The sequence below is a fragment of the Symphalangus syndactylus genome, chromosome 22, assembly GCF_028878055.3.
Source record: "Symphalangus syndactylus isolate Jambi chromosome 22, NHGRI_mSymSyn1-v2.1_pri, whole genome shotgun sequence".
In the NCBI taxonomy this organism is placed as follows: domain Eukaryota; kingdom Metazoa; phylum Chordata; class Mammalia; order Primates; family Hylobatidae; genus Symphalangus; species Symphalangus syndactylus.
Window position 1 is genome coordinate 35,072,363 of NC_072444.2, and position 23,535 is coordinate 35,095,897.

The 23,535-nt window shown below is 51.9% G+C and overlaps 1 protein-coding gene across 18 annotated transcripts; it reads left to right on the forward strand.

The window, feature by feature from the left end:
• The first annotated feature begins 11 nt into the window (after positions 1 to 11).
• On the forward strand, positions 12 to 23,016 carry CDK11B (cyclin dependent kinase 11B). 18 transcript variants are annotated; one of them, XM_055261810.2, is made up of 20 exons: positions 12 to 310; positions 1,739 to 1,862; positions 4,036 to 4,151; positions 5,312 to 5,439; positions 7,616 to 7,754; positions 12,656 to 12,792; positions 15,759 to 15,881; positions 16,267 to 16,362; positions 16,448 to 16,606; positions 17,168 to 17,233; positions 17,820 to 18,010; positions 19,653 to 19,743; positions 20,362 to 20,483; positions 20,742 to 20,847; positions 21,054 to 21,175; positions 21,253 to 21,360; positions 21,455 to 21,571; positions 21,768 to 21,916; positions 22,124 to 22,313; positions 22,394 to 23,016. In XM_055261810.2, the coding sequence occupies exons 2-20, from the start codon at positions 1,752 to 1,754 to the stop codon at positions 22,484 to 22,486; spliced, it is 2,364 nt and encodes a 787-aa protein (XP_055117785.1). In that variant the 5' UTR covers positions 12 to 310; positions 1,739 to 1,751; the 3' UTR covers positions 22,487 to 23,016. The 18 variants fall into 18 exon arrangements, with proteins under 18 accessions (XP_055117785.1, XP_055117781.1, XP_055117783.1 ...); XM_055261806.2 differs by having other exon boundaries at positions 60 to 310; positions 15,759 to 15,920; XM_055261808.2 differs by having other exon boundaries at positions 60 to 310; positions 15,759 to 15,920; positions 17,835 to 18,010.
• The last annotated feature ends 519 nt before the right edge of the window (positions 23,017 to 23,535 follow it).

Genomic DNA, 23,535 nt, shown 5'->3' on the forward strand with positions numbered 1-23,535 from the left:
AAACTGCTCCAAAAGTAGGCGTTGCTCACCCGGAGCCCCGATTCCTGCGTCACCAGCCCGCGCCGAAGTCGGAAGTGCGCTCACGGCGGTGTTTCTTCTGGAGTCCTGGACCTGAGCAAGCGCTGTTTCGTGCGTCATCATCCCGCGCAGACATAGGAAGTGCCGCACAGAGTTCTGGGCTGGAGGTCGGCTATTATATCATCATTACGCGCCAACACAGGAAGTGACGATACTTCTGGAGCGCGGCGGTTGCTGTTTCTTCTCTGGCTCCGGGACCGGCGGCGGCGGCGGCAGCGGCGGCGGCGTAGGGGTGAGTTCCGATTGGGCGGGCCAGCTGTGGGAGCGCAACGAGAACTGCGCACCGAGGTCTTTCTTCCGAGCAGGCCTCAGAGCGGGGCGGACCTGGGCCCAGGGGTGAGCCACACCCTCGCTTCCGCGGACAGTCTCATCCCGCCCGGAACTTCGGGTGGTGGAGGCGGCGGGTCCAAACGCTCTCTGGAGCCAACGTCTGCCAGGCTGAACCTCAAGTGTGCGGGACTGAACCCGAGGAAATAGCCCAGTGCCCGGGTCAGGTGGCCTTGTTCGTGAGCACATCTCGGAGCATCTCCCCGGTCTCAAGGTGCAGCTGTCCAGTGCGCTAATGGCTTCACGTAGTCCAAGTGGTCTTTCTAGCAGATTCTGACAGTAAAAGCAGTGTTTAATGAGTGGCAGGTCCTGAGTTAAGAGCCTTTAAACGGATAATCTTTAATCCACGATCGATACTATCACGTAGGTGTTGTTATTTTGGTTGTTCAGAAGACTAAACTGAGGTGAATTACGTTACTCAAGACCATACAAGAATGACAGAAACGAGATTTGATTTCAAGCGGTCGTTTTTGAGAACCCATCCCTCTTTTTTGTCGCCCATGCTGCAGTGCAGTGGCTGTTCACAAGCGCACTTCAGCCTGAAACTCCTGGGCTCAGTCGGTCCCCCATCTCAGCTTGCAGAGTACCTGGGACTACAGGCGCTCGCCACCTTGCCTTGGTTACAACTTATCCTTCTTTTTTTTTTTTTTCCCCCTCTTTTTGAGACAGGGTCTTGCTGGAGTGCAGTGATGCGATCTCGGCTCACTGGAACCTCCACCTTTCGGATTCAAGCGATTCTCCTGCCTCAGCCTCCCGAGTAGCTGGGATTACAGGCACCCGCCACCACGCCCAGCTAAGTTTTGTATCTTTAGTAGAGACAGGGTTTTCGCCATGTTGGACAGGCTGGTCTTGACCTCCTGACCTTGTGATCCACCCGCCTCAGCCTAAAACTTAACTTTTTTTTTTTTTTTTTTTTTTAAACCAAGTGTTACTTTATTATCCAGGCTGGAGTGCAGTGGCGCAATCTTGGCTCATTGCAGCCTTGACCTCTCTGATTGAAGTGATCCTCCTGCCTCTAGCTGCCTCCTTCCTGTAGCTAGGAATACAGGCACGCGCCACCACACTGGGCTAACTTTTGTATTTTTTGTAGAGACGAGGTTTTGCCATGTTGCCCAGGCTGGTCTTGAACTCCTGAGCTCAAGCGATCCGCCCGCCTTGGCCTCCCAAAGTGCTAGGGTTACCGTCTTGAGCCACTGCGCCGGGCACAACTTCTTATTCTTAATGAGAATTTATTCTGAATCCCTCAAAAGTGACTAGGTTGAAGTGTTAGAAACAACAGAGCACCATAGCTTGCTGTGTCCTGATGTAGGCTGAATTATTTTTCTTTTTGCAGTGTTTTAACTCAAATGGGTGATGAAAAGGACTCTTGGAAAGTGAAAACTTTAGATGAAATTCTTCAGGAAAAGAAACGAAGGAAGGAACAAGAGGAGAAAGCAGAGATAAAACGCTTAAAAAATGTAAGCCATGTTTTTTAAGTAAGTGGTTTTCTTAAAGGAGATTTAATTTCTTTGCCCTCATTTTTCCATTAGAACAACGCTTCTTCGGTGAAGTTCTTTTGTACTTCCAAATGTCGCAGGTGAGCCCAAAATCTATTCTAAAAATTAACAAAAACATTCAAGTATTCAGTTGACATTAAAGGCACATTTAACACACTAAAGTGGTATCTAGATTGAGCATACATGGAGAATAAAATATTTTGAATGTTAAGTCGTTAGCAAAACTGGACTAATTTTTCTCATTTCATTAGTATATTCATAATATTATCTCTAAGTATTTTTAATATAGTGGGAACTTGCCTTGACATTAATATAAATATTTTACATCTTTCTTGGTTTGCATAGTAATGTACTTAGGAAACCTTTTTAGTAATTTGGTAAGAGGCATTGGCAAAGTACCTCTTTTGGTAATATTTGTAGCATCATTTGGGATGTTTGTGAGTACAGGCATACCTTGCACTTCACTTTATTATGCTTCACAGATAATTCTAATTTTTCCATGTTAAAGGTTTGTAGCAACTCCGCATTGAGCATTTTTCCAATAGCATGTGCTCACTTTGAGACGGAGTCTCGCACTGTCACCCAGGGCCGGGTTCACACCATTCTTCTGCCTCATCCTCCTGAGTAGTTGGGACTACAGGGGCCCACCAACATGCCAAGCTAATTTTTTGTATTTTTTAGTAGAGATGGGGTCTCACCGTTTTAGCCAGGATGGTCTTCATCTCCTGTCCTCGTGATCCGCCCTCCTCGGCCTCCCAAAGTGCTGGGATTACAACAGGCATGAGCCTCCGCACCCAGCCTTTTTGTTTGTTTGTTTGTTTTTGTTTTTGAGACAGTCTTGCTCCATTGCCCAGGCTGGAGTGCAGTGGCATGATCTCAGCTCACTGCCACCTCTGCCTCCTGGGTTCAAGTGATTCTCCTGTCTCAGCCTCCCGAGCTGGGACTACAGGCGCCTGCCACCACACTCGGCTAATTTTTGTATTTTTAGTACAGACAGGCTTTCACCTTGTTGATCAGGCTGGTCTCGAACTCCTGACCTCAGGTGATTCACCTGCCTCAGCCTCCCAAAGTGCTGGGATTACAGGCGTGAGCCACCGTGCCCGGCCTAAACCAAACTTATATGCGTTGGGAAACCAAAAAATGTGTGCGACTCACTCTATTGTGGTGTTCTGGAGCCAAACCCAAATATCTCCAAGGGATGCCTGTACCATATGAGGTATCACAAAGTATTTGGTTTGCAAGATATGCCTTATGATTCATTTCTGGCTCATATAAGCAACTAACATACTTGGCATAGAATCTAATGTCCTTTGTCATATATGCTGTTTTTTAATTTCTCATTTCAGGTTTCAGATTACAGAGAGTTGTAATTTTAATGTGATGAAATTTGAATGAAAGTTTTTGTTTGTTTGTTTGTTTGTTTGTTTTTTCCCCAAGATGGAGTCTAACTCTGTCGCCCACGCTGGATTGCAGTGGTGTGATCTCGGGTCACTGCAATGTCTGCCTCCCGGGTTCAAGCAGTTCCTGTCACTACGCCCAGCTAATTTTTGTATTTTTAGTAGAGATGGGGTTTCACTGTGTTGTCCAGGCTGGTCTCGAGCTCCTGACCTCGTGATCCGCCTGCCTGGGCCTCCCAAAGTGCTGGGATTACAAGCCTGAGCCACCATGCCCGGCCAAAAGTTCTTTATATTTTCTTTTTTTTTTTTTTTTTGAGACAGAGTCTCGCTCTGTCGCCCAGGCTGGAGTGCAGTGGCGCAATCTCGGCTCACTGTAAGCTCTGCCTTCCAAGTTCACGCCATTCTCCTGCCTCAGCCTCTCCGAGTAGCTGGGACTACAGGTGCCCGCCACCACGCCCGGCTAATTTTTTTGTATTTTTAGTAGAGACGGGGTTTCACCGTGGTCTTGATCTCCTGACCTCGTGATCCGCCCGCCTCGGCCTCCCAAAGTGCTGGGATTACAAGTGTGAGCCACCGCGCCCGGCCTTCTTTATATTTTCTAACACTGGCTCATTCAGAGTATATATGAAAGTTTGTTCTTGGATGTTGCCCAGGTTTGATTATCATTAAAAATACTTTTATCTGTGAAGAAAAAAATATTTATAAAGAAAATGATTAACTTTCTCTTTGCTTCTTAGTCTGATGACCGGGATTCCAAGCGGGATTCCCTTGAGGAGGGGGAGCTGAGAGATCACCGCATGGAGATCACAATAAGGAACTCCCCGTATAGAAGAGAAGACTCTATGGAAGACAGGTGAGCGGATGTACAGATGTGCAAGACCAAGCTGTACACAGCCCTGGCCTGGCCGTTCCTTCCTAGGGTTATTGTGACAACTACGTGCTATTGTAACTATTAAGGTTTACTCTTTCCTAGGGTTACTGTGACAGGGCGTGTTGTTGTAGCTGTTCTACTATTGAGGTTTACTCTTTTCTAGGGTTACTGTGACCAGGCATGCTGTTGTAACTATTGAGGTTTACTCTTTCTTAGGGTTACTGTGACAGGGTGTGCTGTTGTACTATTAAGGTTTACTCTTTCCTAGGGTTACTGTGACATAGCATAACTATTGAGGTTTTTATGTCACAGTTGTGACTGAGTCTCAAGTGTTGTCTGTGGCCCTCCACACCCTTGCCCCTTCTTCCTGTAAAGAACTTTGCCATGTGTTAACACTGATTAATAAAATTTACTATATAGGATTTTGCACAGGCCAGGTGTGGTGGCTCACACTTGCAATCTCAGCACTTTCGGAGGCCAAGGCGGGCTGATCACCTGAGGTCAGGAGTTCGAGACCACTCTAGCCAACATGGTGAAACCCCATCTTAAAAGGAAAAAAAGGCCAGGTGCGGTGGCTCAGCCTATAATCCCAGCACTTTGGGAGCCCGAGGCGGGCGGATCACAAGGTCAGGAGATCGAGACCATCCTGGCTAACATGGTGAAACCCCATCTCTACTGAAAACACAGAAAATTACCCAGGCGTGATGGCAGGCGCCTGCAGTCCCAGCTACTGGGGAGGCTGACGCAGGAGAATGGTGTGAACCCAGGAGGCGGGGCTTGCAGTGAGCCAAGATCTCGCCACTGCTCGCCAGACAAAAATTAGCCGGGCGTGGTCGTGGGCGCCTGTAGTCCCAGCTACTTGGGAAGCTGAGGCAGGAGAATGGCATGAACCTGGGAAGGTAGAGATTGCAGTGAGCTGAGATCGCGCCACTACACTCCAGTCCGGGTGACAGAGCGAGACTCCATCAAAAAAAGAAAAGAAGATGCCTAAAGTTGGAGAATTAATGTAATTTTTTAAACGATGTTTCAGCTTTGTTCCTATCTGAATCATACATTTTTCTGGGTTGAAGAAACCTCATAATAGCCTGATGCTTCTTCGCACTTTCTCAAGCATGACGCAGTGCTGTTGTGTTTTATTTCAGGGGAGAAGAAGATGATTCTTTGGCCATCAAACCACCCCAGCAAATGTCTCGGAAAGAAAAAGCTCATCACAGAAAAGATGAAAAGAGAAAAGAGAAACGTAGGCATCGTAGCCATTCAGCAGAAGGGGGTACAGAAGCATTTCCTTTCTTTGACATCATGTTCAAATGTGGTTTCTTTCCTGTTCCTACTCTTCTGCCTTCCCCAGAGCACCACTGAAAAACCAGAGAAAGCAAACTCTAGCTGAAAGCATGCTGTGTCACAGACCGTTCAGAGGGGCTATAGAGAGCAAACTCTAGCTGAAAGCATGCATGTGTCACAGACTGAAAACCAGAGAGAGCAAACTCTAGCTGAAAGCGTGCGTGTGTCACAGACTGAAAACCAGAGAAAGCAAACTCTAGCTGAAACCGTGCATGTGTCACAGACCATTCAGAAGGGCTATAGAGAGCAAACTCTAGCTGAAAGCATGCGTGTGTCACAGACCAAAAACCAGAGAGAGCAAACTCTAGCTGAAAGCATGCGTGTGTCACAGACCAAAAACCAGAGAGAGCAAACTCTAGCTGAAAGTGTGCATGTGTCACAGACCATTCAGAATGGCTGGTCCATTTTTCCTCTGGGGTTTTCTCTCTCCCATTATATTGTTTGGGAGCAGTTTATTTACATTTAAAATGACCTTAATTCAACAAGTATAGGAGAAAAACACACCCCAAAATGGGTATTTGGTCAAGCCCAAAGAATAGGTTTGGCTTGAGCAGTTTTATCTCATACCAACATCCAGAGGTTCTTACGGGTGTTAGGAAAATTGGACCTGGAGCCTGATTTAAATCTCATTATTATAAATACACTTGATTAATTAATGTGGCTTCATTGCACAGTGTAGAAGCGCACTGATAGCAAAGCTTTGTTGTATAGTCTTTATGAAGAGTGATTTTTTTATTATAAAACTAATATTTTAATTATAGTTTATTCAGTATAGAAAATGTTTTAAAGACGAATATTACAATTTTGCTCTTCTGTGATAGCAGAATTGTTTTTCTTTTTTATTCATAATTAGATGCTTACTGCAGATAGTTTTCTATTTTCAAAGTTTTTTATTTAACATAAAATGATTATTCGGCTGGGTGCAGTGGCCCACACCTATAATCCCACCACTTTGGGAGGACAAGGATGGAGGATCACTTGAGCCCAGGAGTTCAAGACCAGCCTGGCCAATATAGTGAGACCCTGTCTCTTTTTTTTTTTTTTTTTTTTTGAGACGGAGTCTCGCTCTGTCACCCAGGCTGGAGTGCAGTGACGCGATTTCGGCTCACTTCAAGCTCCGCCTCCCGGGTTCACGCCATTCTCCTGCCTCAGCCTCCTGAGTAGCTGGGACTACAGGCGCCCATGACCACGCCCGGCTAATTTTTTTTGTATTTTTAGTAGAGACGGGGTTTTACCATATTAGCCAGGATGATCTCGATCTCCTGACCTCGTGATCCGCCCGCCTCAGCCTCCCAAAGTGCTGGGATTACAGGCGTGAGCCACCACGCCCGGCCGACCCTGTCTCTTTAAAAAAAAAAAAAAAAAAAAAAATTAGGATTACTTAACATTAACATCATTATTTAAATATTTAGTGTTCTTGATTTAATTTCTTTTTTTTTTTTTTTGAGATGGAGTCTCGCTTTGTCGCCCAGGCTGGAGTGCAGTGGCAAGATCTCGGCTCACTGCAAATTCCGTCTCCTGGATTCATGCCATTCTCCTGCCTCAGCCTCCCGAGTAGCTGGGACTACAGGTGCCCGCCACCAAGCCCAGCTAATTTTTTGTATTTTTAGTAGAGATGGGGTTTCACCATGTTAGCCAGGATGGTCTCGATCTCTTGACCTCGTGATCCACCCGCCTCGGCCTCCCAGAGTGCTGGGATTACAGGCGTGAGCCACTGCACCCGGCCTTAATTTCATTTTCATGTGGGTTTTTTTTTTTTTTTTTTTTGAGACGGAGTCTCACTCTTTTCCCCAGGCTGGAGTGCAGTGGCGTGATCTCTGTTCATTGCAACCTCCGCCTCCCGGGTTCAAGCGATTCTCCTGCCTCAGCCTCCCTTAGTAGCTGGGATTACAGGTGCCTGCCACCAAGCCGAACTAATTTTTGTATTTTTAGTAGAGATGGGGTTTCACTATGTTGGCCAGGATGGTCTTGACCTCCTGACCTCAGGTGACCCGCCCGCCTAAGCCTCCCAAAGTGCTAGGATTACAGGTGTAAGCCATCATGCCCGGCTTCATGTGAAATTTTTGAAGTGAGGTTTCTTTGCATGACACTTTATTTCTCATTAGGGAAGCATGCTAGAGTGAAAGAAAAAGAAAGAGAGCACGAACGTCGGAAACGACATCGAGAAGAACAGGATAAAGCTCGCCGGGAATGGGAAAGACAGAAGAGAAGGGAGATGGCAAGGGAGCATTCCAGGAGAGAAAGGTAAGCGGACTGGGTCAGTTGAGGACTTTAATTAAAGAGTTGTGGTGATGTGTACTGTCATAGCAACGAAGAAGAATTTGGCAATAGAAGTCACATTTGAGCCGGGTGTGGTGGCTCATGCCTGTAATCCCAGCACTTTGGGAGGCCGAGGTGGGCGGATCACGAGGTGAGGAGATGGAGACCATCCTGGCTAACATGGTGAAACCCGTCTCTACTAAAAAAAATACAGAAAATTAGCCGGGCATGGTGGTGGGCACCTGTAGTCCCAGCTACTCGGGAGGCTGAAGCAGGAGAATGGCGTGAACCCGGGAGGTGGAGCTTGCAGTGAGCCAAGATGGCGCCACTGCACCTCCAGCCTGGGCGACAGAGCGAGGCTCCGTCTCAAAAAAAAAAAAAAAAAAGTCACATTTGGTGCAGAAGTGTTAGACATGGAATGGAAACAGCACAGTGAACACTCGACGAGGCTGACCAAGAGAACTGTCCTGAGGGAGTGAGTTTTTACTGCATCTGGAAGTCAAGAACGGGTGTGATTTGATTGAGGGAAGACAATGAAGGGATCAGAAATCTGCACGTCCGGCCAGGCGCAGTGGCTCATGCCTGTAATCCTAGCACTTTAGGAGGCTGAGGTGGCAGGATCCCTTGAGCCTGGGAAGTCAAGGCTACAGAAAGCTGTGATTGCGCTACTGCACTCCAGCGTGGTTGACAGAGTGAGACTCTGTCTCAAAAAAAAAGAAGAAGGGAGATCCCAAAAACCTTGAAACAGTCTGGAAATCGGGACACTGGACTCCTAGGACTCCTGGCCATTAGTCTGTATGTTCATTCCCCTTTATAAGCCAAATTTTCAAGAAAGAACATCGGTGTAGCCCCTGATCTGTTCTGTGAACCAGGAAAAAGGCTATAGGCCAGGTGTGAGCAGGCCCATCTCTGCCTTCAGAGTGAGTCCAGAGAAAGCTTGCGAGCTGCTCCAGGAAGGGAGGAGTCTGAAGTGGAAGGGCATGGGCAGCAATGGTTGCCAGCAGCCAGGGTGGGTGCACAGCATGTAAAGATGAAGAGAGGGCGCTGGTTCTTGTTGATGCCAAAGGGTGTGGGAGACACTGAGGCCCAGGGGTCAAGGTCCGAGACCACTGTGGGGTGAGCAAGGTTTCAGTTGGCCTAGTTCCTGTTAATGTATGGCATTCATGTATGCCACGCCCTGTGCCAGACACTGAGTGTGCCTTGTCCCACGAGAGTAGAGCTTGGGATAGAAGTGGAGGTTGGTAGATGAAATTTGGGCTGTCATATTGATTTCCCAGAAGGTAAAGACAGGAGAGTGAAGGAGCAAAAATTGTTGGGGGCAGACTTTGGGTAGGGCTGATTCAGATCAGCCAATCCAGAACTGGGTGTGGTAGCATATGCTACTTGGGAGGCTAAGGCCAGAGGACCACATGAGGCCAGCCTGGGCAACGTAGGGAGACCTTGTCTCTGACAAAAAGGAAACTGATGAGGATAATCTGAGAAGCACTGATGCTTGAAAAACTGCCGAGCTGTGGGTGAAAGCAGTAAGAATCTGACCTTCTGGCCTGAGAGCTGCTCCCTTTACTGCCTCCACTCTGTGCTTGGGAAGCACAGAGGTTCCACTGGGACAGGGCAGCTGCAGGACCTGCAGTTTTTTTGCTGCCTTGGAAGGGGTTACTCCGTTTAGAGCAGTGGACAGTGGCCTTGCCCATCAGCATCCTCAGTGGAGGGAAGAAGAAAAGGCCAAGAGGTCTGCTAGAATGAAGTACAGTGTGGTTGGGAGCAGCTGTGATCTAGCCAAAGACATGCAGCAGAGACTGGAGAGAGCTCGAGCCGCCACCCACTCCCCACCAGCCCTGAGGATGCAGCTGTGTGAAAGGACCTAGCAGAAAATAGAAGCCGCCGCAGATGCGAATGAAGCCTGCACTTTCATTGTGCTCCCTGTCCACACACATCCATGGGCCAAGGAAGCCTTACTGTGGCTCGAGGTATTTCAGCCGAGCCTCTTTCCAGTGCTGGCTAATTGCTAAGCTGTGCAGACATGGTGGTGACCCCTAGGAAGCCAAGGTTGAAAATTAAAATAGGCATATGGGAAAGACCGGGGTGGCCGTAAGCTATGAGGGAGATGGATTTCACAGACAACCAGACAGGCCTCGGTAACACTCGCTCTTTCACCCAGGCTGGAGTGCAGTAGCACGATCTTGGCTCACTGCAGGCTCCGCCCCCCGGGGTTCACGCCATTCTCCTGCCTCAGCCTCCCGCGTATCTGGGACTACAGGCGCCCGCCACCTCGCCCGGCTAATTTTTTGTATTTTTAGTAGAGACGGGGTTTCACCGTGGTCTCGATCTCCTGACCTCGTGATCCGCCCACCTTGGCCTCCCAAAGTGCTGAGATTACAGGCGTGAGCCACCGCGCCCGGCCTTTTACAAATGTATTATCTAAAATACAAAGAAGTATGACAGTGTGACCCGTATTGAGGAAGAACATCATCAGTAGAAACTGTCTGAGTGTCCAGATGTTCAGTTTAGTAAAGGCTTGGAAACAACTTGTGGATGGAGCAGTAGAAATTATCCATTCTGAAGAACAGAGAGAAAAAAACAAGAAAAATGAACAGAGCCTCAGAAACCCTTGGTACAACATCTGCTGTACCAAAACACGTCGAATGGGGGTTCCAGGAGAGAGGAAAGATATTTTTTACAATAATGGTTAAAAACTTCCCAGATTTGAATTTTTAAAAAAGTCTGCACATTGAAGAGCACAGGAAGTTTGAACTAGAAGAAATACAAAGTCACATCATAGTCCAACTTGCGAAGGCCAAAGAGAAAATGTTGAAAGGCCTCAGAGAAGAATGACCCATCCCATGAAAGGGGAGCTTCAATACCGCCAGCCATTGACTTCTTAGAAACAGTGGAGGCCAGAAGGCAGTGGAGCGGCATATTCAGGCTGCTGAAAGAGGAGAACCGTCAGCCAGGAATCAACACCATTCTACACAAGTAAAAGGGAAAGAAAGACATTCCCTGAGAAGCAGAGACTGGTGAGATTCATTGCTGGCGAAACCTGCCTTAAAGGAAATACTAAAGGAAGACCTTCAAGTTGAATGGAAATGACACCAGACGGTAACTTGAATCCTCAGGAAAGAAGGACAGGCACTGCAGATAGCAAGTGTAGGTTGACATCAATATCCTATAAATATCTCTCCTCACATCTTAGGTTTTACTGGAACTATGATTGTATAAAATAATTACACTGTGTTGTCGTGGTATGTAACGTAAATGGACTGCACAAAGAAGACGGAATGAAGCTGTATTACAACAGTTTTATATTGGGCTAGTATTGTGAGGAATATTGTGATCCCTAGAGCAACCACTAAGAAAACAACTTTTTAAAAAGTACAAATAACAAATTAAAATGGTATGCTAAACATATGTAATTTAAAATCAAAAAGGGAAGAATAAAAAAGACACAGAACAAAGCCAGAAAAGTAAATCCAACCGTACGTGTAATTATATGACATGTGAAAGGTCTCTATGCCCCAAACAGACGGGGCAGATTATCAGATAGAAAAACAAGATCTAACTGTATGCTGTGTCTGCTAGAGAATGGGAAAAGACGCAGCGTACAAACATCAGCTCTCATAGGAGAGCTTGAATGGCTGTACTCACACCAGACAAAAAAGATGTTAAGAAATATTAGAAACCAGCCTGGCCAATATGGTGAAACCCCGTCTCTACTAAAAATACAAAAATCACCTGGGTGTGGTAGCGCACGCCTGTAATCCCAGCTACTTGGGAGGCTTAGGTATGAGAATCACTTGAACTCGTGAGATGGAGGGTGCAGTGAGCCGAGATCGCGCCGCTGCACTCCAGCCTGGGCGACAGAGCAAGACCCCGTCTCAAAAAAAAGCTTGAAACAACAAGGAGCAAGGGCTCCACAGCCACAAAAAGGCCAGCACAGCAGGAAGATGCAGCAGCGATACGTGTGAATGCATCTCACCACAGAGCCCAGAATCCTTGAAGCAGACACTGATTGAATGGAAAGAAATGGATCATTTATTAATAGAATTGGAAATGGCAGCCGGGCACGGTGGCTCGTGCCTGTAAACCCAACACTTTGGGAGGCCGAGGGAGGCCGAGGTGGGCAGATCATCTGAGGTCAGGAGTTTGAGACCAGCCTGGCCAACATGGTAAAGTAAAACCCTGTCTCTAGTAAAAATGCAAAAATTAGCCAAGCGTGCTGGTGGGCGCCTGTAACCCCAGCTACACAGGAGGCTGAGGCAGGAGAATCGCTTGAACCTGGGAGACAGGTTACAGTGAGCCGGGATTGCGCCATTGCACTACAAAAGAATTAAATTAGAAATTAACAGAAAGAAACCTGGGAAAATCTTCAAATGTTAGGAAATTTAACAACACAATTCTGAATAACCCATGGCTCATAGAAATAATCATAAGGAAAACAGAAAATATCTTGAACTAAATAAAAATGAAAACAACGTGGCCGTGTGCGGTGGCTCATGCCTGTAATCCCAGCACTGTGGGAGGCCGAGGCAGGCGGATCGCAAGGTCAGGAGTTCGAGACCATCCTGGCTAACATGGTGAAACCCTGTCTCTACTAAAAATACAAAAATTAGCCCGGCATAGTGGTGGGCGCCTGTAGTCCCAGCCACTCGGGAGGCTGAGGCAGGAGAATCGCTTGAACCCGGGAGGCAGAGGTTGCAGTGAGCCGAGATCGTGCCACCAGACTCCAGCCTGGGGGGGACAGATAGAGACTCCGTCTCAATAAAATAAAAAAATAAAGAAAAAAAAACTTCATGGATTGAACTACATGGAAAGCCAGTTTACAAATTTGGACAAAAACGCGATAAGCAAGCTTTCTGTTTAGGGGGAATGATGGTGTGTGCCTCTTGCAGGGACCGCTTGGAGCAGTTAGAAAGGAAGCGGGAGCGGGAGCGCAAGATGCGGGAGCAGCAGAAGGAGCAGCGGGAGCAGAAGGAGCGCGAGCGGCGGGCGGAGGAGCGGCGCAAGGAGCGGGAGGCCCGCAGGGAGGGTAGGCGGCGCGGTGGGCAGCTGTGCTCGGCGGGACGGGTGTCTGCTGCCCACTGGTGTTGCGCACTTGTTTTCACAGGCGAGTGCTTGGTTCCTGTGCTTGCTTTTTGCCCCTGCCTTTTATTTTTTTGGAGACAGAGTTTTGCTCTTGTCCCGCAGGCTGGAGTGCGGTGGCGCGATCTCAGCTCACAGCAACCTCTGCCTCCCGGGTTCAAGTGATTCTCCTGCCTCAGCCTCCCGAGTGGCAGGGATTACAGGCACCCGCCACGATGTTCAGCTAATTTTTTGTATTTGTAGTAGAGACAGGGTTTCACCGTGTTAGCCAGAATGGTCTCGATCTCCTGGCCTCGTGATCCGCCCGCCTCGGCCTCCCAAAGTGCTGGAATTACAGGTGTGAGCCACTGTGCCCAGCCAGTACAAGCTTTTATAGTCACCCACGTCCTCACCTCAATGGAGATCTTTATTTCTTCACCCAGCTTCTGGTTTCTGTCTGGTGTCCTTTCCTTACACCCCACACAACTCCCTGGAGCTTATTATTCTTCAGGGCAGGTCTAGGTCTAGTAGTAATGGACTCCCTCTGCTTTTGTTTATCTGGGAATATCCTCATTTCTCTCTCACCTTTGAAGGAAAGTTTGCTGGATACGTGGTTCTTGGTTGACAGTTTTGTTGTTGTTTTGAGACAGTGTCTTGTTCTGTCAAGACACTTGTTGTTGTTTTGAGACAGTGTCAGTTCTGTTGCCCAGGCTGGAGTGCAGTAGAGCGATCATAGGTCACTGCAACCTCGAACTCCTGGGCACAAGTAATCTTCCCACCTCAGCCTCCCGCGTAGCTGAGACCTACAGGGGTAGCGTGTGCCACCACACCCGGCTCATTTTTTAGTAGAAACAAGGTCTCCCTGTATTGCCCAGGCTGGTCTTGAATTCCTGGGCTCAAGGAACCCTCATGCCTAGCTGATAGTTTTTCCTTTTCACTGGGAATATTTCAGCCCATTGTCTTCTGGCCTCCAAAGTTTCTGATGAGAAATCTGATGATCTTATTGAAGATCCCTTGGATGCTTTAATCTGATGATCTCATTGAGGATCCCTTGGATGCTTTGAAGATTCTCTTTGCCTTTGGCTTTCAACTGTTTAATAATGGGTTTTCGTGTGGGTCTCTTGATTTTATTCTACCTGGAGCTCATTGAGCCTCTCTAATGTTTATATTCATGGTTTTCATCCAATGTGGGGGTTTTAAGGAATTCTTCAGATACCCTCTCTGCTCCTCTCCTCCTTCCTGGGCTCCCACAAGTCTGTTGGGGTCCCCGAGGCCGCTCAGCACTGCTCACTTCTCTTCAGTCTCTTCTGCTTTCTTTTCCTCAGACGACGTGATTTTATTGTTGTGTCTTCAGGCTCACCGGTTATTTCTTCTGCCTGTGAGTTTCTGTTGTGAATATTTACTTTTTAGTGTCTGTTGTGAGCATGTACTTATTGGCTCTGGAATTTCTCTCTGGTTTCTTGTTGGATCTTCTGTCTCTGTTGATATTTCTGTCCTGTTCACGTGTCATTTTCTTGACTTTCTCCAAATCTTTCTTTCGTTCTCTGAGGAGCTGAAGGTTAAGACAGTTCCCTAAAGTCTTTGTCTGGGGCATCTGCCGTCAGGTGATTTTCAGGAACCGTGTCTGTTGGCCTCTTTTTTTTCCCTCTGAATGGGACACACTCTCCTGTTTGTTTCTCTTGTGTTTTTCGTTTTTTTTTTCTTTTTTTCTTTTTTTTTTTTTTTTTGAGACAGAGTCTCACTCTGTCGCCAGGCTGGAGTGCAGTACAGTGGCACAATCTCGGCTCACTGCAACCTCTGTCTCCTGGGTTCAAGCAATTCTCTGCCTCAGCCTCCCCAGTAGCTGGGATTACAGGCGCCCGCCACCATGCCCGGCTAATGTTTTTGTGTTTTTAGTAGAGACGGGGTTTCACCATCTTGGCCAGGCTGGTATTGAACTCCTGATCTTGTGATCCACCCACCTCAGCCTCCCAAAGTGCTGGGATTACAGGCATGAGCCACCATGCCCGGCTCTCTTGTGTTTTTCTTAGTCAAAAAAAATGGACATTTGAAGCTCGTGATGTGATTCTTCCTGGTCCCCACTCAAGGGTGTGCACTTGTTTTGGTTGTGCTGGGCTGTGTCTGTGGGGTCTGCCTGTTGTGGAAACTCGGGGTCTACACGGGTCTTTTCTGAGCCTGAGCCTTTCCCTGGTCATGTGCAGCCACTTTTTGACGTTCCCGTCAATACAGTTGTTTTTAATGTTCTTGTCCTGAAGCGTCTGCCTCCTAAAGGGGGATAAGAGACAAATGAAGGGGGCAAAGGGGGACGTGGTGCTCATGCCCTGGAAGTACCTTCATCTTGGGGGTGGCCGTGGCTGCTGCCTCTTCATGCCTCTGGGGTGGGACACACAGTTGTCACACTGACCTCGGGTGTGTGTGTCCATCTGCCCACCTGGGTCCGGCGAGCTGCATGCAGGCTGCTGCCTGCCACTGTGGGGAGTGAGGTGGGAGCCACTAATGTGCGAAGCGGTGACGTTGATTAATGAATCACAATTTACTCTCCCAAGATTTCCCCTGAGGTTGCAAACCTTCAGTAGACTCCAGAGCACCTCAGTAGTTGCATAGGACTGATCCTGTGATGCAATTGTTGTCTAGGTGGGGAGACTGATTCCCAGTGCTTCCTACTCCATCTTTCCAGAATCTTCTCCCACCCCTTTTTGACCAGTGAAGATCAGTCTAGAAGGTCCACCTGGGTCCTCGGGCTCACGGCCTCCAAGTTGGAGCTTTTTCTCCCTGGGCTTCCTGGCCTCTGACCCTGATGCTGTCAGCGCCCCGTGCATGCTGTGGGTGTGTCTGCCAGGTGTGGGTGTGGGAGACGAGGCAGCTGTGCCAGGTGGGGCCTTTTGAGGAAGGCAGAGTTGCTAGTGCCGTCTCTCTCTCTGCTCTGCGCGCCAGTGTCTGCACATCACCGAACGATGAGAGAGGACTATAGCGACAAAGTGAAAGCCAGCCACTGGAGTCGCAGCCCACCTCGGCCGCCGCGGGAGCGGTTTGAGTTGGGAGACAGCCGGAAGCCAGGTGAGGCCAGGCCGGCGCCTGCGCAGAAGCCAGCACAGTGTGAGTCCTTTCTGGGGGATGTTTGGCATAAGTGTGTAAGATTCATTTAAAGCCCAGCTAAGTAACCGCTTCAGAAGAAAGTGAGAGATGTGCTGGCTGAAGTCTTCTCGTGTCGTGAGAGGGACTGTGAGTGTCTGTGTGCGGCCAGGACACAGGACGTGTGTTTATCCTCTGGGACATTCGCCACTGGCCCCATTAGAGAAGTGGCTTCCAGCGTCTGTGGATGAGCTGGTTTCATACCAAGCGAAGTTAATCATTATGCGAAAGGCACTAGTTTTGGGGTGGTGGTAGCTTGTTTGTTTAAAAACATTTCCCCAAATTCACCTTTAATGGTTTATTTCATAAGTAAAAGAAGAGAAAATGGAAGAAAGAGACCTGCTGTCCGACTTACAGGACATCAGCGACAGTGAGAGGAAGACCAGCTCGGCCGAGTCCTCGTCAGGTACCTGGAACCGCCTGGCCAAGGCCTTGACCACTGCTGCCCAGGAAGGCCCAGGTTCACCCTCTGCTCTGCTGTCTTTCTACAGTGGAATCAGGCTCAGGTTCTGAGGAGGAAGAGGAGGAGGAGGAAGAGGAGGAGGAGGAAGGGAGCACCAGTGAAGAATCAGAGGAGGAAGAGGAGGAAGAGGAAGAGGAGGAGGAGGAGACCGGCAGCAATTCTGAGGAGGTGTCAGAGCAGTCTGCCGGTGAGGCACCGCGATGACTGTGTGAGGTGTTGTGACTTCACTGTAGTGTTAGAAACTGCAGAGAAATAGCTGGCGGGCGGGGGAGTTGAAACTCCCTTCTATCTAGGACTCCCTCAGGACACCTCCACGTCGATTCTTTCTTTTTCTTTGTTTTTTTGAGACGGAATCTTGCTCTGTTGCCCAGGCTGGAGTGCAATGGCATGATCTTGGCTCACTGCAACCTCTGCCTCCTGGGTTCAGGTGATCCTCCCGCCTCAGCCTCCCAAGTAGCTAGGACTACAGGTGTGCGCCACCATGCCCGGATAATTTTTGTCGAGATGGGGTTTTTAGTCGAGACGGGGTTTCACCACATTGGCCAGGATGGTCTTGAACTCCTGACCTCAGGTGATGCACCCGCCTTGGCCTCCCAAAGTGCTGGGATTACAAGCGTGAGCCACTGCGCCCAGCCTCCACATCCGTTCTTGGGAACACTTGTTGCTTAGCTGAAGCGGAGCCCGCATCCTGCCTGTGGCAGCACTCACCCTGGTGCCGGTCTGAGCAGACGCCTCCTTTCTCTTGCAGAAGAAGTAAGTGAGGAAGAAATGAGTGAAGATGAAGAACGAGAAAACGAAAACCACCTCTTGGTTGGTAAGAGGCCACCCTGGAGATAGAGCCCCCTCCTTGTCTGTCTCCGAGTGCAGCAGCCCTCTCTTAAGACAGCTGGTCCTGCGAGGCGTGGGGCACACCAGGGGCTGGGAGGCCGCCTGATTCATTGGCCACTCAAGGCTGTGCCAGTGGGGCCTGCATTCCTCAGCGAGGCACAGTGCTGATCAAGGGCATCCTGAGTGCCCAGCTGGGCCGAGGAGCTGGGAAGCCCAGGCGCAGTTCCCCACAGGGGAGGCCCGTCAGATGGTGGCTCTGGGCCTGTCGCTGCAGAGCAGAGGCCTGGCCTGGCCTCCGTCAGGCAGTGAGGCTGTGTCCTCAGCCTGGGGGACATGGATTTGGGCTTGTCCCCCACATGACACCGCATGCCTCCTCCCAGCTCAGCATCCGGGCTCTGTCTCAGCCAAGCCTGCCAGCAACTCCTAGGCGTCGGTGCCCTGTGTCCACGGGAGGAGAGAGAGCCCAGCACCAGCACCTCCCAGCAGGACACGGGGCAGCCTTGCCACGCACTTCATGCCCCCGGGGCAGGGGGAGGTTCGTGATCCTTGCTTATTCCTAGCTTCGTAATTAGGTTCAACTTTTCCAGTTCCAGAGTCACGGTTTGACCGAGATTCCGGGGAAAGTGAAGAAGCAGAGGAAGAAGTGGGTGAGGGGACGCCGCAGAGCAGCGCCCTGACAGAGGGCGACTATGTGCCAGACTCCCCTGCCCTGTCGCCCATCGAGCTCAAGCAGGAGCTGCCCAAGTACCTGCCGGCCCTGCAGGTCAGGCCCTCCCTTCGCCCTGGGCCGTTGTCTGCATTGGCCATCGGAGTTACCACAGGGGCTGAGCGAAGCCTGGCCCCCGTGTTGGCATCTGTCGCCTCACAGGGCTGCTGGGCCCACTGGGGCAGTGATGGGCGGGCACAGCCACTGGCCCCTCGTGCTTCTAGGTCCTGCCTCTTTCTCATGCTGGACGTAACTGGGTGGACAGGGAGGTGCCCGCAGGGCTGCTCTGCGGCTTGAAAGGCAGGCAGCCTGGGCGTGCGGCCGCACTGCTGCCCGAGCAGTGCCCTCCACTTGACCCCCTGCGTGGGCGGGTTATGTAGGCAACAAGGCCTTGTTACCGGCATCTGTGCAGGGCTTGGATCGGGATCAGCTACGGGAGTCAGTGTAGATGTGTGGCCAGAAGCCTTTTGTTTAGGCAGCTGTCAATAAGGCGGGATATTGCTGGGAGCGACTTGGAAGGGACAGGCCTGAGAAGGTGCCAGTGGCCTCTGGGGCCTGGGAGACTGGCAGGGACTCGGCCTCCTCCTTGGTGCCTGTGGGTGGAGAGGTTCTCTCTGGCGTATGCAGCAGCCCTCTGTTGACTGTCCTATGCCTTGTGAGCTCCTCTGCCCCTTAGTGCTCCTGAGCATAGGCGTCGGGCCACAGGCCACCCCGAGTACGTGACATCCAGCCCTGGGCACCGGCCCCAAGGTACACCCAGGGGGAGGTGCCCTGGCATGGGGCATCATGCTGCACCTGGCAGGTAGTGCCCATCCTCAGTGTCATCCTGGTACAAGCAGGGGACACATCCAGTTTGACAGACTCTCAGGACGGCCTTTTTTTTTGGAGACTGGGTCTGTCTCTGTCACCCAGGCTGGAGTGGAGTGGCTTAATCATAGCTCACTGCAGCCTCCACCTCCCAGGCTCAAACAATCCTCCCATCTCAGCCTCCTGAGTAGCTGGAACTACAGGCGCAAGCCACCATGCCTGGCTAATTTTTTTATTTTGTAGAAAAGAGTTTTGGCCGGCACAGTGGCTCAGGCCTGTAATCCCAGCACTTTGGGAGGCCGAGGCGGTGGGCGGATCAGAGGTCAGGAGTTCGAGACCAGCCTAGCCAATATGGTGAAACCCCGTCTCTACTAAAAATACGAAAATTTGCCTGGCGTGATGGTGCGTACCTATAATCCCAGCTACTAGGGAGGCTGAGGCAGGAGAATCGCTTGAACCCAGGAGGTGGAGGTTGCAGTGAGCCGAGATCTCGCCATTGCACTCCAGCCTGGGTGACAGAGCGAGACTCCGTCTCAAAAAAAAAAAAAAAGAAAACAGAGTCTTGCTATGTTGGCCAGGCTGGTCTTGAACTCCTGGGCTCAAGCAATCCTGCCTTGCTCTCCCAAAGTGCTGGAATTACAGGCCTGAGCCCTCGCACCTGGCTGGGATGGCCTTTTGTTCGCACTGGTTTTGTTTGATAATAAAGTGTCAGATGGTTTTGCAAGGAAAGAGACTTTGAAAGAACTGAGCTACTCCCAGCCCCACCCTCGGCCCAGTCCCAAGGCTCTGCCCTGCACCCGCCCCGTGCCGGGTGTGCCGTGCCTGTGGACGCAGCCACCCTCCCTCCAGCTGGCATGGCCACTGAGACCTCACATAGGCGCTTCCTTCCCAGGGCTGCCGGAGCGTCGAGGAGTTCCAGTGCCTGAACAGGATCGAGGAGGGCACCTATGGAGTGGTCTACAGAGCAAAAGACAAGAAAACAGGTGGGTGGAGTCCCGGCTCACCCCACAAAGGCAAGGGGAAGTGGGGCAGGGGCTGGCTGCCCGAGAGCTGCAACTACACCAGGTCCCACCTCACCTGAGCAGCTACTGGAGGTTGGACCCCTCAGTGCCTCTAGAAGCCAGAGGTCAGCCTGGCCCTGGGGCTTTGCCACTTCCTTGCAGTAGCAGGTGGCGTGCCCCACAGGGCCGAGGCCCAGTACGTGGAGTGGTCTGTGCCAGGGCTGGTCTGCAGGTTTGCGTTCCCAGCGTCCCGCCCAAGTAGGTGTGTGAGCCGGGGACTCTGTTGGGGAGTCAGCCACTGGGATCCCAGGTGAGGCCGGCTCTGCTGGGGAAGTCAGCGTGGAGTCGGCGTGGCCACTGGGATCCCAGGTGGCTGTAGGTGGCTGTGTCTGTGGTGTGTTGAGAGTAGGAAGCCGTGGGTGTTGCCCAGACCTCAGCTGGGGTGTTCTCCTGGTGCCCACGTGCCGCCACCTAGAACGAGATCCCCCTCCGTGAAATGCTGACACTTTGGGCACTGCCTGCAGTCCTCACTGAACGAGTCCACTGTTGGTACTGTGGTTTTGAGAATGCCTTTCAGTGCCATCTGTGTTTTCTTCACAGATGAAATTGTGGCTCTAAAGCGGCTGAAGATGGAGAAGGAGAAGGAGGGCTTCCCGATCACGTCGCTGAGGGAGATCAACACCATCCTCAAGGCCCAGCATCCCAACATCGTCACTGTTAGAGTGAGCATGGCCCCACCGCGCCTGGCCCTAGGTGGAAGGCTTTTCCGACAGGGCCCCGTGCTGTTTTGGGGCCGGGTGCTTCCTACACTCCCCTGCGCTTAGTGGAGCCCTTCACAGACCACACAGAAGCAAGCATTTGCCTCCTGGGTGGCACCGGAGGTCCTTACTGTCCCTCAGCATCTGCGCCCGGGTTCAGGTGGTGGCGGGGGTGGGTGGGGGCCTGGAGGTGCCCAGCATCCACAGAGCCATGCCTTGCAGGAGATCGTGGTGGGCAGCAACATGGACAAGATCTACATTGTGATGAACTATGTGGAGCACGACCTCAAGAGCCTGATGGAGACCATGAAACAGCCCTTCCTGCCAGGTACAGCCGCACCCCAGGGGCCTCTCTGCGCACAAGTGGGGACAGTGTCCTGGTGACCCCCACGGTGGCACTGCTGCAGGGAGGGCCAGTTGCATCCACAGGGAAAGCCCTGAGAAGCCTCTGTTGCTGCCAAGGCGAGTGGGCCACCCTTAAGTGCCCTGGGCTGGGGGCAGCCGGGTCCACATGGGAGCCTGTCTCCCTCCCAGGGGAGGTGAAGACCCTGATGATCCAGCTGCTGCGGGGGGTGAAGCACCTGCACGACAACTGGATCCTGCACCGTGACCTCAAGACGTCCAACCTGCTGCTGAGCCACGCCGGCATCCTCAAGGTGAGTCCCCCTCCCGAGTGGCCCATCCCAGGGAGACCTGTCCGGGCCCACCCACAGCCGTCCATCTGTCCTTGCAGGTGGGTGACTTCGGGCTGGCACGGGAGTACGGATCCCCTCTGAAGGCCTACACCCCGGTCGTGGTGACCCTGTGGTACCGCGCCCCAGAGCTGCTGCTTGGTGCCAAGGTGAGTCCTGGGCGTCAGCCTCCCCTGCCCCCCATGCAGCCTCCCACAGCTTTGCAGGCCCTGGCCCTCCTGAACGCCTCTCCTGGCCTCTTAGGAATACTCCACGGCCGTGGACATGTGGTCAGTGGGCTGCATCTTCGGGGAGCTGCTGACTCAGAAGCCTCTGTTCCCCGGGAAGTCAGAAATTGATCAGATCAACAAAGTGTTCAAGGTGGGTCTGGGCCCTGCTGCAGGTGCACTGTGGGGTTGTGGAGGAGCTGCAGGAATGGGGCTGGGGGGCGCACAGGTGCTGGGTTGAGATGGGGACCAGGGCCACTGAGAGCCCTCCTGGTGGCTTCTCTGACGGGACACAGGTGCCAACACTGTGGGCTACTTGGCGTGGCTGTTGAAGCACCTCTGTCTTTCAGGATCTGGGGACCCCCAGTGAGAAAATCTGGCCCGGCTACAGCGAGCTCCCAGCAGTCAAGAAGATGACCTTCAGCGAACACCCCTACAACAACCTCCGGAAGCGCTTCGGGGCCCTGCTCTCAGACCAGGGCTTCGACCTCATGAACAAGTGAGCGCAGTGCAGCCGGGCGGCGGGAGGTCCCGAGCCATAGCGGTGGCTTCCCGGTCCGAGGCCCACCTGCTGGCTCACCACCTTCCAGAACCACTCTGGTGCCTGGCGCCCCATGCCCTGAGCCCCGTCCCAACACAGCCCATCTTTGGGGGACCCAGTGGAGCACACGAGCGCCTCCTGGGCCTCTGGCCCTCTTCCCCCCAGGTTCCTGACCTACTTCCCCGGGAGGAGGATCAGCGCTGAGGACGGCCTCAAGCACGAGTATTTCCGCGAGACCCCCCTCCCCATCGACCCCTCCATGTTCCCCACATGGCCTGCCAAGAGTGAGCAGCAGCGTGTGAAGCGGGGCACCAGCCCGAGGCCCCCTGAGGGAGGCCTGGGCTACAGCCAGCTGGTGAGGGGCCTGGCGGGTGTGGCGTGCCCACAGGTGGGGCTGGCTTGGGCAGGGTCCTCACGATAGCCGACTCGTCCCAGGGCGACGACGACCTGAAGGAGACGGGCTTCCACCTTACCACCACGAACCAAGGGGCCTCAGCCGCGGGCCCCGGCTTCAGCCTCAAGTTCTGAAGGTCAGAGTGGACCCCATCATGGGGAGAACTCAGCCGGGACCACAGGCGCAGCTACTGCGGCTGGAGCTGCGATGAGACTCAGAATTCGTCTTATTTTGTGCTCCATGTTTTGTTTTTGTATTTTGGTTTGTAAATTTGTAGAATTAAATCATTTTCCTTGTTGTGGAGGAAAGAGCTGTGTTTTCAGGTCTCCGTGCCTTGCCCAGGGAGGAGAGGGTGGGCATCTGCGGGTGCCCACTTGGGGCAGCACAAACCTCCACACACCCTCTCCCACTCCACACTCAGGGCTGGCTGGGCCGTGATTTGGAAAGGAGCTGGTGGGGCCGAGTCGATTGTTTAATCTTCCGAGCTGGAGACCTGTTTGTGTGTTGGGATGAGCGATGCCTTCTTGCCCCAACCCGCTCCTCCAGACCAGCCCTATCCACACGGGCCCCTGGCCCCCAGCCCCAGATGTGCCAGCAGCCTCAGCAGGTTTTTATACAACGTTGTTATGAGTTTTAAAATGTATTAAAATATTCTTCGAGGAAAGCTCCCCGTGTTCTTCTTTCAGTGGCCTGGGACCATGTGTGGGAGGGGAGACGCAGACCACCCAGCTCTAGGGGAAGAGGGTGGGGTGGGTGGCTGTGGCCTCTGACCCCACGTGGGCCAGTGTCTTCCCCAAGCAGGAGGGGTGCTCCTACCTCCTGGGGGGCCTCCACTCTGGCAAGGTGGTCCCCCACCCTGTGCCAGTCCTCCCAGCCCCCACCCACATCCCCTTGCAGAAGATCCTGGAGGCCCATCCCAGCCACGTCCTTCAGGAAGCCCCCCCTTGCCTCCCTCCCCCATCTCTGAGCAAATCCTAGACAGAACCCAGGCTTCTGGGGCTATCCCACGTGCTGCCCCTAGCACTAGGGTCACCGCTTGTCCCACTTTCGCAGGGGCCACCTTGGCAAAGCCCGTCCCGTCCTGTGCTGTACCTGTTGTCCGCTGTGCGGGGAAGCAGGGGGTGCCCGGCCCCGAGGACGCCCACCTCTCGGTGGACCAGGGGCTGGGGTGTCCACCTGCCCA

Excerpts from the sequence above, each read along its gene's own strand:
- CDK11B (XM_055261806.2), top strand. The coding sequence starts at position 1,752 with ATGGGTGATGAAAAGGACTCTTGGAAAGTGAAAACTTTAGATGAAATT. Across the intron at positions 1,863-4,035 it reads AGATAAAACGCTTAAAAAAT|TCTGATGACCGGGATTCCAA; the intron begins GTAAGCCATGTT and ends TTTGCTTCTTAG. Across the intron at positions 20,848-21,053 it reads GAAACAGCCCTTCCTGCCAG|GGGAGGTGAAGACCCTGATG; the intron begins GTACAGCCGCAC and ends TCTCCCTCCCAG.